This window comes from Zootoca vivipara, chromosome 3 (assembly GCF_963506605.1).
Source record: "Zootoca vivipara chromosome 3, rZooViv1.1, whole genome shotgun sequence".
Taxonomy (NCBI): Eukaryota; Metazoa; Chordata; class Lepidosauria; order Squamata; family Lacertidae; genus Zootoca; species Zootoca vivipara.
The window spans coordinates 101,831,720-101,844,272 of NC_083278.1; the positions used below are offsets into that span (position 1 = coordinate 101,831,720).

The 12,553-nt window shown below is 42.6% G+C and overlaps 1 protein-coding gene across 3 annotated transcripts; it reads right to left on the reverse strand.

Moving 5' to 3' along the window:
* Nucleotides 1–695: 695 nt before the first annotated feature.
* On the reverse strand, nucleotides 696–6,607 carry MCFD2 (multiple coagulation factor deficiency 2, ER cargo receptor complex subunit). 3 transcript variants are annotated; one of them, XM_035111164.2, is made up of 4 exons: nucleotides 6,459–6,607; nucleotides 4,090–4,245; nucleotides 3,256–3,415; nucleotides 696–2,164 (listed from the first exon to the last, which is right to left on the reverse strand). In XM_035111164.2, the coding sequence occupies exons 1-4, from the start codon at nucleotides 6,467–6,469 to the stop codon at nucleotides 2,033–2,035; spliced, it is 459 nt and encodes a 152-aa protein (XP_034967055.1). In that variant the 5' UTR covers nucleotides 6,470–6,607; the 3' UTR covers nucleotides 696–2,032. The 3 variants fall into 3 exon arrangements, with proteins under 3 accessions (XP_034967055.1, XP_034967056.1, XP_034967058.1); XM_035111165.2 differs by having other exon boundaries at nucleotides 6,402–6,606; XM_035111167.2 differs by lacking the exon at nucleotides 6,459–6,607 and adding an exon at nucleotides 6,314–6,442.
* Nucleotides 6,608–12,553: the final 5,946 nt, after the last annotated feature.

Here is a 12,553-nt window from a genome sequence, read left to right on the forward strand (position 1 = left end):
TTCATCCCCAGAGGAACACTCCATTGTCTTTCGAGACAGATGGGTACCAAATGCCCAAGAGAGAGTAAATGGAGGAATGGCTTGGCAGGGAGAAAAATGATTTAGCACTCATCTTTTTACTTCTAGGACCTTAAGAACCAAGCGGGTACTTGCGGCTTTCCGAATGCTGCTGAACTCTCTCATCAACCGCAGCAACCTCAGGATGGTCAGAAGTGGGAGCCCAACAAAGTCTGAAGACACAGGTTATTCCCCCACCCCCGCCCCCCATTTTAAAGAAAACAGTTTGAAACACAAAAGTTAGAGCTCTGCAAACTGTCCAGCGTGGTCTTGTTCAAATGGCGCTAGCGCGAAAAGATGAGTGAGAAGGAAGACCGGTATAGGAAGTAAGTACATCACCTGCATTTTTCACGTTCTCCTCTCTGATGCAGCACATTCAACAGAGCATTGTGGGAAGCACCTGTCTGGAAACTGGAACCAGGCTACTCTGGTACCATAAAAACAGACCCCAGATAAGGCTGAGTATGTGTTTCATTGCAAAGGAAAAGCAAATTGACTTTTTTTAAAATCCCCTTTGCAAAATTTGTGCATATTTTCCATGTTTGAAGGGTAAAAGCTTCCAGCACGTCAGATTTTATTGCTTTTGCATTTATAGCATGAACTATGCTAAAAAAACCTAACATTTTTGACATTAGAAGAACATAGTACAACCCACATTTTTATTACACAGTTAACAAAGGAAGCAATTTTTACAAATGCACTTCATATAAGAATATTTTTTATACAGAAAATAGGTCTCTTACACAATTTACAGAGGAGCATTTTGGCTTTCTGTTTCTGAATATAGTACGCTTGATTACCGGTAAATGTATGCTTCTGTTTTATACAATAAGCCAAACAACAGGGCAGTTTAGATTATCACCGTAGATCTGCACAAGGCTGTTAAGACAACATAGATGTATATAGTTATAGAACCCTTTAGAATAAGCAGACCATTCAAGTATTTAAACACTCGTTATAGAGATTCTTTAAAAAAAAAATTAGAAAGTATTTTCATAACTCACACCACAAATTTGTGTCAAGGTACACTGGCAAGAACCTTAACATGGCAGCATTTCAGTGTGATTATAAACCTTTCATTACTTAACATAGTTCTTGGCATAAAGACCTCATTGAATGAAAGTATTTAACCTACACTTTCTGAAAATGAACTCTGAAGTAAAATACTGTACTGATGGTGTATAATACACATAACACTAAATATATTAAGTATATAACATATATATATATACTTAATTTAAAATTCAACAGTCAGTTCTAAGGTCATAATTTAAGGAACAGCAAAACCCAGTAAAGTAGTGACAGAACATGAGACAACTGAAAGACAAAAGAAGAGACAACTGAAAGACAGGCATATGTCTATAATGACAAACATATATTTACAGATTTAGGGTAAAGTGCAAAGACTAAGCACTTTTACACTCATCCATTTTAATGGAGATTTAATTAGCTACTTAACTCTCCTGCTGACAGATCTTAAAGAGTTTAATCTTGCATTGTGCCTATACTCCCAATTTTTGCAAAATAATAATAATAATAATAATAATAATAATAATGGTGAACTCAAAGCACAAACACAAAATCATACTGTTGGTTTTATGATATAATTATGGCATTTAAGACTCTGTAGTGCTATGACCTTTATAACTAATACCTTTTTGAGTCCTCCAGAAGTTATTCTGGAGTACAGTGACTTAGATGATAGCTCGTTCAAGCAGGCTTTTAAGACAACTGCCAAATAATTTGCTAACACAGATGGGTTGTATTGCTCCATTGTTGACTAATAAGGCTGTATCAAATAATAGTTCCCATCACAACCTTTTTGCTCCCCAAGGTATAAGAAATGAAAGTGTAGCCATTTCACTTTTCTACCATTAATTTTGCAGCCCAAAGGGTAGAGAACACACAAACTAACATACGGTAAGGAATCACATTGTACTGGGTCACATGGACGAAAAGATTTTTAAAGAAATCATCATTCCAGTGACTTTGCAAACTCAGCATAGTCAATGTAGCCATCATTATTTTTATCATCATCATGCAAGACGCCGTCTATCAAACTAATTAACTCCTCATCTTTCATCGTCTGGGTGTGTTCTCCACCTTCCTACAGGGAAAGGGGAAAAAAAAGATGGATTGGTTTCAGCAGATGAGCATATTTGGAAATCAGAATGTTCCCACTCAATATTCTGCCCTTGAAGGCTGCACTTGGGTTTCCTAGAAATCAGCTAATGAAGGCTAGAAAAAAGTTAAGTGGGCCAGAAAGATTCAGAAAGGTACAAAATAAGATTTTCAATTTGACAGTCTATCAAAGCAGCGCTGCAGCTCCTCCGCCCACTCACCCCCCCAAACCAGGCCACACTTAAAAACCATTAGCAAGTTTTGTAATCTACGGGTTATTTAAAATTTGGTCTAGCGTGGAATCTTTGAGAGAGCTGATCCCCAAGGGATAAGTCTTTGGATTAAACTGCCACTATATACATATGCATTGGGACGCGGGTGGCGCTGTGGGTTAAACCACAGAGCCTAGGGCTTGCTGATCAGAAGGTCGGCGGTTCAAATCCCCGGGATGGGGTGAGCTCCCGTTGCTCTGTCCCTGCTCCTGCCAACCTAGCTGTTCGAAAGCACATCAAAGTGCAAGTAGATAAATACCGTGTTTCCCCAAAAATAAGACATTGTCTTATATTTATTTTTCCTCAAGAAGACACACTATGGCTTATTTTCAGGGGATGTCTTATTTTCATTACGCGTCCAGCCTGGCCTCTTCCTTGATGCCCTCCAGAACTGAGCCTATCACTATGTCTTATTTTCAGGGTATGGCTTATATTGTGCAAATGCTTAGAAATCCTGCTACGGCTTAATTTATGGGTATGTCTTATTTTCGGGGAAACAGGGTAGGTACTGCTCTGGCGGGAAGGTAAACAGCGTTCCCGTGCACTAGTCTGGTTCACCAGAAGCGGCTTAGTCATGCTGGCCACATGACCCAGAAGCTGTATGCTGGCTCCTTCGGCCAGTAAAGCGAGATGAGCGCCGCAACCCCAGTCATCCACGACTGGACCTAATGGTCAGGGGTCCTTTTACCTTTATATACATATGCAAAATGTTATAGACATTTCCATATATATTAAAAGATAAGCTTGCTCACGGACACCACTCACCAGTCTATCAGATTTTCTGTACCAGGAAATTAGTGCTCACCTCTTTGTGTACATGTGAAATGGCAGTGGCAAGTTCAAGCCCATCAAGCAGATTGTTGCCATCGTAGTCGTGCATTTTGAAGTAATGAAGCTGCAGCTCTTGTGGCGACATCTCAGATTCTGGTTTGTCAATGACGCCTTCTAAATGTTCCATGATGTGGCTGCAGAGTAAGAATACGACGAATCTCAGTGCGCACAGATGCAACCAGACACCAACCAAATGCAATGAACATGCAAGTGTGTGCATGTAGGTAATGCCATGTGCATTTAAAAGCCAGACTTCGATTGAAATGTGGACCGTATCTTCGGAGAGATGGGACCACAGCAGAGAGGAAAGAGAGAACTAATCTTCTCAGCCACACAGTGCAAGACTGCTTGAGCTTCCCCGAGACTATTTACTGTATATATATATTAAAAGCATGTTAGTTGCAGTCATGCCAGGTGGACTGCATGAAACAGAGCTTACGAGAGATTTCACAGGCAATATAGCCGTCGGCCATGCCTGCAGGGGCTGATGGGAGTTGTAGTTCAGCCACATTTGGAGGGATAAAGGCTTTCCACACTTGCCTAAACAGAACCCAATGGGTACTGAATGTGCTCAGTAACCACAGCCTGCTGGCTGACTGGTGTGTTTATTTGTGTGTGCGGGGGATGAGACAGAAAGTCAGGTGGGAGGGGAAATGGAATGGGGAAAAGGCATGACCTGCTAGCTGGCACTCTGCACTGGAACATTTTGTTGAATTCAATTCCGCTGATATATCAGATGACTCTTACCATATCAGATCCTCATTTCCCCCACTTATTTATATTGAGTGTGACTGCAGAGAATACATACTCCTTATCTTGTACCATGTTCTTATCAAGACGCATGTTTGCCTGATGACTCCCATCTGCATGGTCCTCTGCAAAAGAGGACACAGAAGAGGCAAGGACTAGGCAACAGAGGAAATATAGTGTAGAAATCCTTGGTTGTATCGTAACAGCCATGGTCCTAGCAAAAAAAAAAAGAGTGACCATTTAGTTGGAAAGGCAGCTAATAAATGTTATGATTAATACATATAAGAATAAAACAACAACTACTACAGTTGTGGGTAACAAACAGGCACTTATACCTTTTAGAGTCTCCATTTCCTTATTCCTCCTACCACCTGTATTTTGGGTTTTCACAACCAAATATGAGTTGCCATGAAAAGCCACGATGAAAATATGTTCTAGGATATCAACTAGGTATTGATGAAAGTTCACAGATGCACAGTACTAAAGCCATCTGCCTATCTATGCCTTCTTACTTCAAGAGGCTGGCTGTGTTATGCTTGCATATTGTTAAATCTCATTTTCAGTAGGGAGTCCAGCATCTGTTAACCAGGAACTTGGTTGGTATTCAACCTTTAGCTAAACACCTGGCAGAGTTCAAAGTAGACTTTCACACAGGTGGAATCGGCAGTCTGGTATGTACATGAAGGAATCAAGGAGCACAGCTGTCTGCCAGGAAGCCTTTGCCTTTCTTGAGATAACATCAAGCTTATTATTGCACAAATTCTGCATATTCACTCAAATGCCAAAGTCTGATTACCTAATTTATTGTGACACTATGTGTAACGTGTCACATTTAAGGTTCTACGTACTTCCTCTTTTCCCATTTTAAACTATTTCCTACTGTAAGCCACTTTGTGCAGATACCTTTTGAACAGCTAAGAACTGTCAATTGCACTTAATGCAATTCAACACACAATGCATAGCAGTCAGTTACTGGGACAAGAGTGTGAATATTAAGAGTTTAACAGGACATAGAATCGGGATGAATTTAAAAGCTAATTGCAGAGGTGGGATTTCCCCTTCCCCTCCAACTTTATCTATTTACTATGGGTACAGCAGCTGTTACTTGCTACAAGGGCCCACTAAATTATCTCCCAACCATACATTTTAATGTAGTCATGCCTGAACCCTTAAAAAAAAGACCAGTGGTTTAGTGGATCTGGAATTTCTAACCATTTTAATATCGATGGGGAGGAAATGCGGTGCGATAGTAACTGAATAGCTCCTAGCATATGGTGGGTGCTAAATACATACCAAACAGAAGTACTACTAGTGTAGTTTCAATTTGTTTGAACCCAAATTTGGGATTTAGCAAGGCACTATCAACAAACCTTTAGACTTTGAAGTACAAAGACAAACATCTAGAAATCGTTCACCCGTTGGCCTTTCCTGCACCACTATGAGCCCCTTGTTAACTCATTCCCCCCTTCCCTTCTTAACCTTTCGGAAGACATTTATCAACACAAAGCATTACATACACAACTTAAGCCCTCTCCCCACTCTCCAGTTCTGCTTGGTAAGCAAACCTTGCACTAATTCCAGCCAACAGCTGGAACAATACAACTGTAATGTGAAGAAATGAAAAGGAAAGCACACATCCTCTCCCCTCTTCCCCGTTTTTTTTAAAAAACTTGCACTCCGCTAATTAAATTTTGGCTAAAAGTCTGGGCATTATTTGATCAGGGATGAGGTTTATAACGGGGAAACAGCTTTCTCACTGGAGCTTTTTTCTTTCTTTCTGTGAGCGGTTTACTCCTATTTATTAACCTGTAAGGTGATTAACATTATTTCCTATGGGGGAGAGGAGAAGAGATATTGAAGACAGCCTGCAACGGCAGGAAAGCGACAGCACATTTCCTCCCTCTCTTTCTTTTTAGAGTTTTAAAAATATTTTTAATGTTAAAAGAATTGGGGCATTCTTATATTTTGTGCGCGCGGAGGGGAATGGGAATAGGTTTCTTTAAACCCACCCACCCCCTGCTATGGCAAAACAAACGCCCATTGGTTTCAACAGGTCTACTCTGAACAGGGCAGACACCTGAGGCAATATATATTGAACCCAATATATATATATATATATATATAGGTGGTTGGTCGGTCAGCTTTCCTTTCTGAATAAAAGCTGCCCACCCCGCTTTCAAACGCCGTTCAAGGCAGGAAATTCTGCTTTTAACGGCGCAGCCCCATAGAACTCAACAGGGCTTGGTCCTGCAGCCACTTACGCGGGAGTAAGCCCCACTGACCTCTATGGGTTCTTCTAGGTAAGAGTGCCTTGTTAATGCCTCAGGTGGCAAAAGCCCAGGACAATGGGGACTGGCCCCACCGCCTCACCTGCTCCCAGCGCCGCCAGCTCCTCCTAAGGCGACACCGGACAAAGTTTGGACCTACCCGGCCACCATCGCCTCCTCTCGCGGCCACCCCTCTCGCGCTTGCGTCCTGCCACCGCCCAACTCTCCAGCTATTGGCTTCGGTCGCCTCGGAGTTATACGTCGAACGTCCAGGTGCAGCGGCAAGATACCACGCCCCTTTCTCTCCACTCCCGGCTCCGTGGCCACGCCCCTCCCTCCGATCTCATGACGTGGCCTCCCTCCTTTCCAACGTTGCGCTCAAAGGGCGGGTCTTTAAAAAAGAAAGAAAGGGAAGGAAATCCCACCCCCCGCTTTCCTCTGGTACGCCCGGTGCTCTGTCAGTCATTGCCAGCAGGGGGGGTCTCAGCTACCCAATCGCCGCAAAGAACTCGTTTACGGCCCTCCCTCTGCCTTTTGTCTGAAGCGTCTCCGCGGGCGGCTACTCCTCCCAACTTTCCTCTGGTACGCCCGGTGCTCTTTCAATCATCGCCTGCGTGGACTCCAATAGCCAATCGATGCAAAGACTACGTGAAGACCCGCCCACTTTGTCCCTATGTTGTCTCGTTTGACTAACATCAGCACGCGTTTCTCTCTCCGAGGCTAAGCTGCGGTTGTTGGGTTTGGTCGCTTCCAGCGCCTTTCGCACGACTAGCGAGCCCTCTGAGGCTCTCGCAGGTTGTGTGAACGAGGCTGGGGTTCCCAAAACGAGAACAGTGGCAGGATTCTTGTAATAACCTGCAGTTTGATAACAGAAATGACTGTAAAATTACTTAAATAAAGAAATAAATAAAATTTAAAAAGATCAAGAATCTTGTGGCTTTCGAGTAATTTCGCTCGCCTCTTTTTCCCTGTCATGAGTAGGATTGTGTTTGTCGTTTGTCTCAGCTGCCATGATGATGATGTGTGGAGAGTGGGGTTATTGGTTTTTTTATTATGCATTTTTTGTTGTGATGTTTGGATGAAGGGTAGTATACAAATTTAGCAATAACATTATCATCTTGGGTTAGCCCTGGGGCTTGTGCCCCTTAGTGTTTCTAGACTCTGGAGGAAAACATGACGCAGCCTGAAATTTCTGTGGGTTGATTCAGAAGTAGATGTTCTTAGGTCCCACCCTCACCTTTTGATTGAATTGTTTTAACCGTTTTCAGTACAGTAAGTATTGTATTTGTACATTTCTGTAACCTGTCCCAGGGAGCACGCAGTGAAGGGTGGGTGAGAAATCTAAATAATAATACTAATACTAGATAACAAGCAATGTCGTGAAGCGGTGAAATAGCCATTGAGTTGGGAGGTGTAGGGTCAAATCCACCCTTAGCAATAAAACTTGGCACATGACTTTGGGCCAGTCAGTAGTTTGGGCCTTTCCTACACCATTAGGTTGTTATGAGGATAAAATAGGGAATGAAGAACTGTTATTGTGCCTTGATGCTGCTTGCTATTTCATTAGGCAGAGAGACATCACCTCGTGTAGCTGTGGTTGGGTACCATCAAAGGGCAGAAAAATGTTAGTTATATAACCGATTGTGGTTGCATTTTTACTGAAAGGAAAGTGAGGAGGTGCTTGTGGGACTTTCTGCATGAAGCGGCAAAATAATTTAGCTGGCCTGGGGTACTATGTGCTTCTGGCGGTAGAACCACCTGTTGCCCTGTCTCTTGAGCTTCTCAGAATAAATGTTACAAATAAATTGATCCCATAGCTTTCCCCCTCCATGAGAGGTCCGGAGGGCAGTAATACAATAACGGGCCTTTTCTGTGGTGGCTCCCTGTTTGTGGAATGCTCTTCCTGGGGATGCTTGCCTGGCCATAGCTGCCAAGTTTTCCCTTTTCTCGCGAGGAATCCTATTCAGCATAAGGGAAAATCCCTTAAAAAGGGGGATAACTTGGCAGCTATGTGCCTGGCACTTTCATTACATATCTTTAGGTGCCAGGCAAAACTGTTTTTCTATATTCCTTTGGCTATGGCTGAAGAAACTATGGCCTTTTAAACTGTGTGTTTCAGTGTATCTGAAGAAGTGTGCATGCACACGAAAGCTCATACCAATGAAAACTTAGTTGGTCTCTAAGGTGCTGCTGGAAGGAATTTTTTATTTTGTGTGTGTGTGGTTATTGTTTTGTTTATTATGGTATTTATTTTTGTGTTTTTATACCATAAACCGCCCTGCTATTCTCGGGTAAAGGGCGGTATATAAATTCAACAAATACACCAGTAATAAACAAGACTTCCTTTTCTCCCCCCTGTAAATTCTTCTTTTAAGTAATTTTTTATTAGTTTCCTCCCAAGGACTTCAATCAAAAGGCAGTGAAACTTCCTTCTTAACATTACGTCCTAGAATCCAGACTCTAGATGCTCAGCAATGGCTATATAGGTGTGGCTCCAATTACCTGACATTAATCCTGATGTGTTTCATAATAGCTCTTCTTACTCTGCCTTCAGCCCACACAAATCACACAGAACTGATATGGATGTAGTTTGCCTTGTAGTCGTGGCAAATGTAGCGAGGGATGTAGGCCACCTTAAGTGATAATAATAAAATCATCATTTATACCCTGCCCAAGTCCTGTTCTAGTTAGACTTTCCGCCTCACAGGCCAACCTGCCATCAACTGCCTTGTGGGAAGGCTCTTGATGGGGATTAAATACGTTGCTGCTGTTTATTGTGCATTTAAAATATGTCATTTCATGTCACTTAAAAATTATTAAAGATTTCTTCGTTTACAAAAATGTGTGCATTGTCTTTTCTTGCGTTTTCTACAGATCAGTTTCATTTGTTGCAAGACATAAGTGTTGTATGCAGCATAAGGTTGGGAAGAAAAGAAGGGGAGGGTTGGGAGGGGGTGGGTTGGGTTGGCAATGCTTCTATTTTTCTACTTAGTGTATGTGTGGGGTTTTGTGTCCGTGTCACTTGTGTGGGTTCTCTTTCTGTTCGCTTGTCGTATTTCCTTGGTGGTGAGAAAGGTTGGCCATGGCCATAGGCTGGGTTTGGTTGGTTGTCTTTGGTTGGCTGTAGTGAGGTTTGTTTTGTGTGCGAGAGGGTGGGTTTTTGGGTCAGGTTAGCCATAATGATTTGTATGCTGTTGGCGGATTCTTGTTGTATTGTTGGGACTGTGTATGTGATAACGGGGAACCATACCAGAGTGAAGGCTTCCCAGGGAAAACTGAAATAAACTTGTCAGTTTCAGTTTATGGGTTAGCTTTTCTAGTAAGGCTGTTTCCCATACTATTTGATACCATTGGTCCACGCTTACTCCTGACAGGTCTCTTCAGTGTCTGGTTATGATGTTTCTGGCTGCCGGGTTATGAGATCTTTATAATGTGAGTGGGCATTATTATCTTGGAAGATGTTTAGTAGGGCCAGTTCTGGGGTGACTTCTAATACATGCTTAGTTATTTTGCATATTTCTTGTATGACTGGTGTCCAGAAAAGTTGTGGTTTGGGAGATTAATTTAATGTTACTTATCAACTGCCTTGGTAGGACTTGTATCCTGACAGACAGCATATAAGTAATTGACGGAGGGCTGAAAATGTTGCTAGCGTATCATTAGAAAGAAGAATTAGGACAAATCAGTTCCACTACTCACAGTTTGCAACAGTGAATTATCGTTTGCGGGTTTGTCTTTCCGGGAGAAACTCAAATGCCCTATTAAGAAGCCCAGAAAACTGAAATTCTGAATAAATTTTGAATTGTGCAAATGCATCTTGTTTTGTAGAAACAAACTCAATTTGCAAACTGTATTCTGGAGTTGATATTTGTACCTTGATTCTTTAAAAAAACATTTGAAATTTGATTACTCTTAGCAATGACTGGTGCAAAAGAACCAGTAAGTAAGTAAGTAAGTAAGTAAGTAAGTAAGTAAGTAAACGTTAATAGCAAAGTATCTATGGATCAAGGGTGGTATACAAATTTAATAATATTAATAATAATTTAAAAATTGTGGAATGTGATGTCTCACAAAGCAAACAGCAGCAGCAAAGGAGGGATTTTCCTCAAAGGAAAGGATTAAATTACTGTACCCCTGCAGCATCCTGGTCATTATAATCCCCACCACTCAAGCTGATATGATTTATATAATTTTTAAGTCTGTACATTAAATGCAAAGTTGTGATCTAACTCATCCTATAGTTGGGCCCTCCTTTTTTCTGCTTGAGTCTTGCTTACGGGTTTCCCACAGGCATCTAGTTGGCCACTGCGAGAACAGGATGCTGGACTAAATGGGCCAATGGCCTGATCCAACAGGTTTTTCTTATGCTCAAAGTGTCTAAATGCTGAATAATATAGTTTTGCAGTTTTTAGAATATCCTGGATGCTCCTTATTTTGATTCCCCTTTAGTTTTGGTGTGGATTTTCACAGATGACCTCAGAAGCATTCCTTTGAGCCTCTTTTGCAGCCTTTATGCCTGGTACAAATGTGTTTAGTGCATTGGAAAATTTCTCAATTCAAAGTTTTCCCAAAACAAACAAACCCCTGCTGCCACCACATCGCTGTCTCTGTTCCTGACAGAGTAAAAAACGAGCAGTTGAAGAGCTGTGCAGACTTCTGGAACATGCATGGATAATGGCAATAGCAAGCAGTCTTTTATACTGTATTTACTATAATTAATATTTATAATTTATACCCCACCCATCTGGCTGGGTTTCCTCAGCCACTCTGGGCGGTTCCCAACAGAATATTAAAAACACGATAAAACATCAAACATTAAAAACATCAAACATTAAAAACTTCCCTAAACAGGGCTGCCTTCAGATGTCTTCTAAAAGTCAGATGTATATTTCCTTGACATCTGATAGGAGGGCGTTCCACAGGGAGGGTGCCACTACCTCTGCCTGGTTCCCTGTAACTTCACTTCTCGTAGGCAGGGAACCACCAGAAGGCCCTTGGAGCTGGACCTCAGTGTTCGGGCAGAACGATGGGGGAAGAGATGCTCCTTTTATTATGTCTTCACATTATCTATATAACAGAAACACCGGAAGTCCCAAAACGGGACAAAATGAAGGAAAAGAAACAGAGAGCTGTCTAGTCCACAGCAAAAACAAAATAAAAATCTAAACAGAAAATTCAGATCCTTGCTGCAAAAGCAAAGGAGGAGACAACATAGCTTCCTGGGACAGGGAAGTTTCTCATGCTGGGTGACACAACAAAAAAAGGCCCTGCCCAAGAGGCAACAGCAAATGCAAAAGCATCTCAGTGGCAAGCACAAAAGAGAGTAATATTGTCATGGGGCTTGTGTGGCAGGGGACAATCTGAAACCTGAAGGGGTGTGTGGCACATCAGGTGGAGTAACAGTCAAGAAACAGGAAGTGAGAGTCCCTTGCAGCTTTTCCTGGGGACAAAGGAAGAGCCGGACTGTTCTGTACTTTAAGGGTGCAGCCTGATGGATGTGGAGTGGAGCAAACAGCAAAAACTCTCCCCAAGCAGAAAACAGTCTGCACCCCTAACTTTTGGCCCTTTATTCTCTTTGCACAGAAGGAGGTTAAAATCAAAGTCTGAAATTTCAGGTCTAGCCTGGAACCCCCAGAACCTGGGTGAAAGTGGGGAGGAGAAAAGAAAACACCCATTGCCCATTGGGGCAGAAGCCCCTAACAGCCTCTTTTTGGGGGGACCGGCCAGTGCAGTGTAATGGTTAAGAGTGTCGGGACTATGACCTGGGAGACCAGGGTTCAAATCCCCGCTCGGCCACCAAGCTCACTCCTCTCAGTCTAACCTACTTCACAGGGTAGATAATGAGAAGGGGTTCCTCAGTCGGTAGAGCACGAGCCTCTTAATCGCAGGGTCGTGGGTTCGAGTCCCTCACGTTGGACTAGACTAGATGACCCTCGTGGTCCCTTCCAATTCTACAATTCTATGTGTTGTCGAGTTCCGTGGAGAAAAGGGTGAGTTATAAGCGCTTTGTTTAAGTAAAACAAAAGAATAGATGGAAAACATTGCGCGCTTCACAAACCCCTAAAGACCCCTCTTGTTCCATTTCTGCCCCCCCCCATTTTAACCCACTCCATTCTACAGCGCAACTTTACCAGCCCTCTCTTTCGACGATGCCTGACACGCATTGCGCGGGGCGCTTCCTCTTAGCTGCCAAACATCTGGATCATCGGGGCGTTGTAGGATAGTTTTTGGGGGGGTTTTGGGGGGGAAGGGGGA

Excerpts from the sequence above, each read along its gene's own strand:
- MCFD2 (XM_035111164.2), bottom strand. Across the intron at positions 3,416-4,089 it reads AACATGGTACAAGATAAGGA|CCACATCATGGAACATTTAG; the intron begins GTATGTATTCTC and ends CTTACTCTGCAG. Across the intron at positions 2,165-3,255 it reads TTTCACATGTACACAAAGAG|GAAGGTGGAGAACACACCCA; the intron begins GTGAGCACTAAT and ends CTTTCCCTGTAG.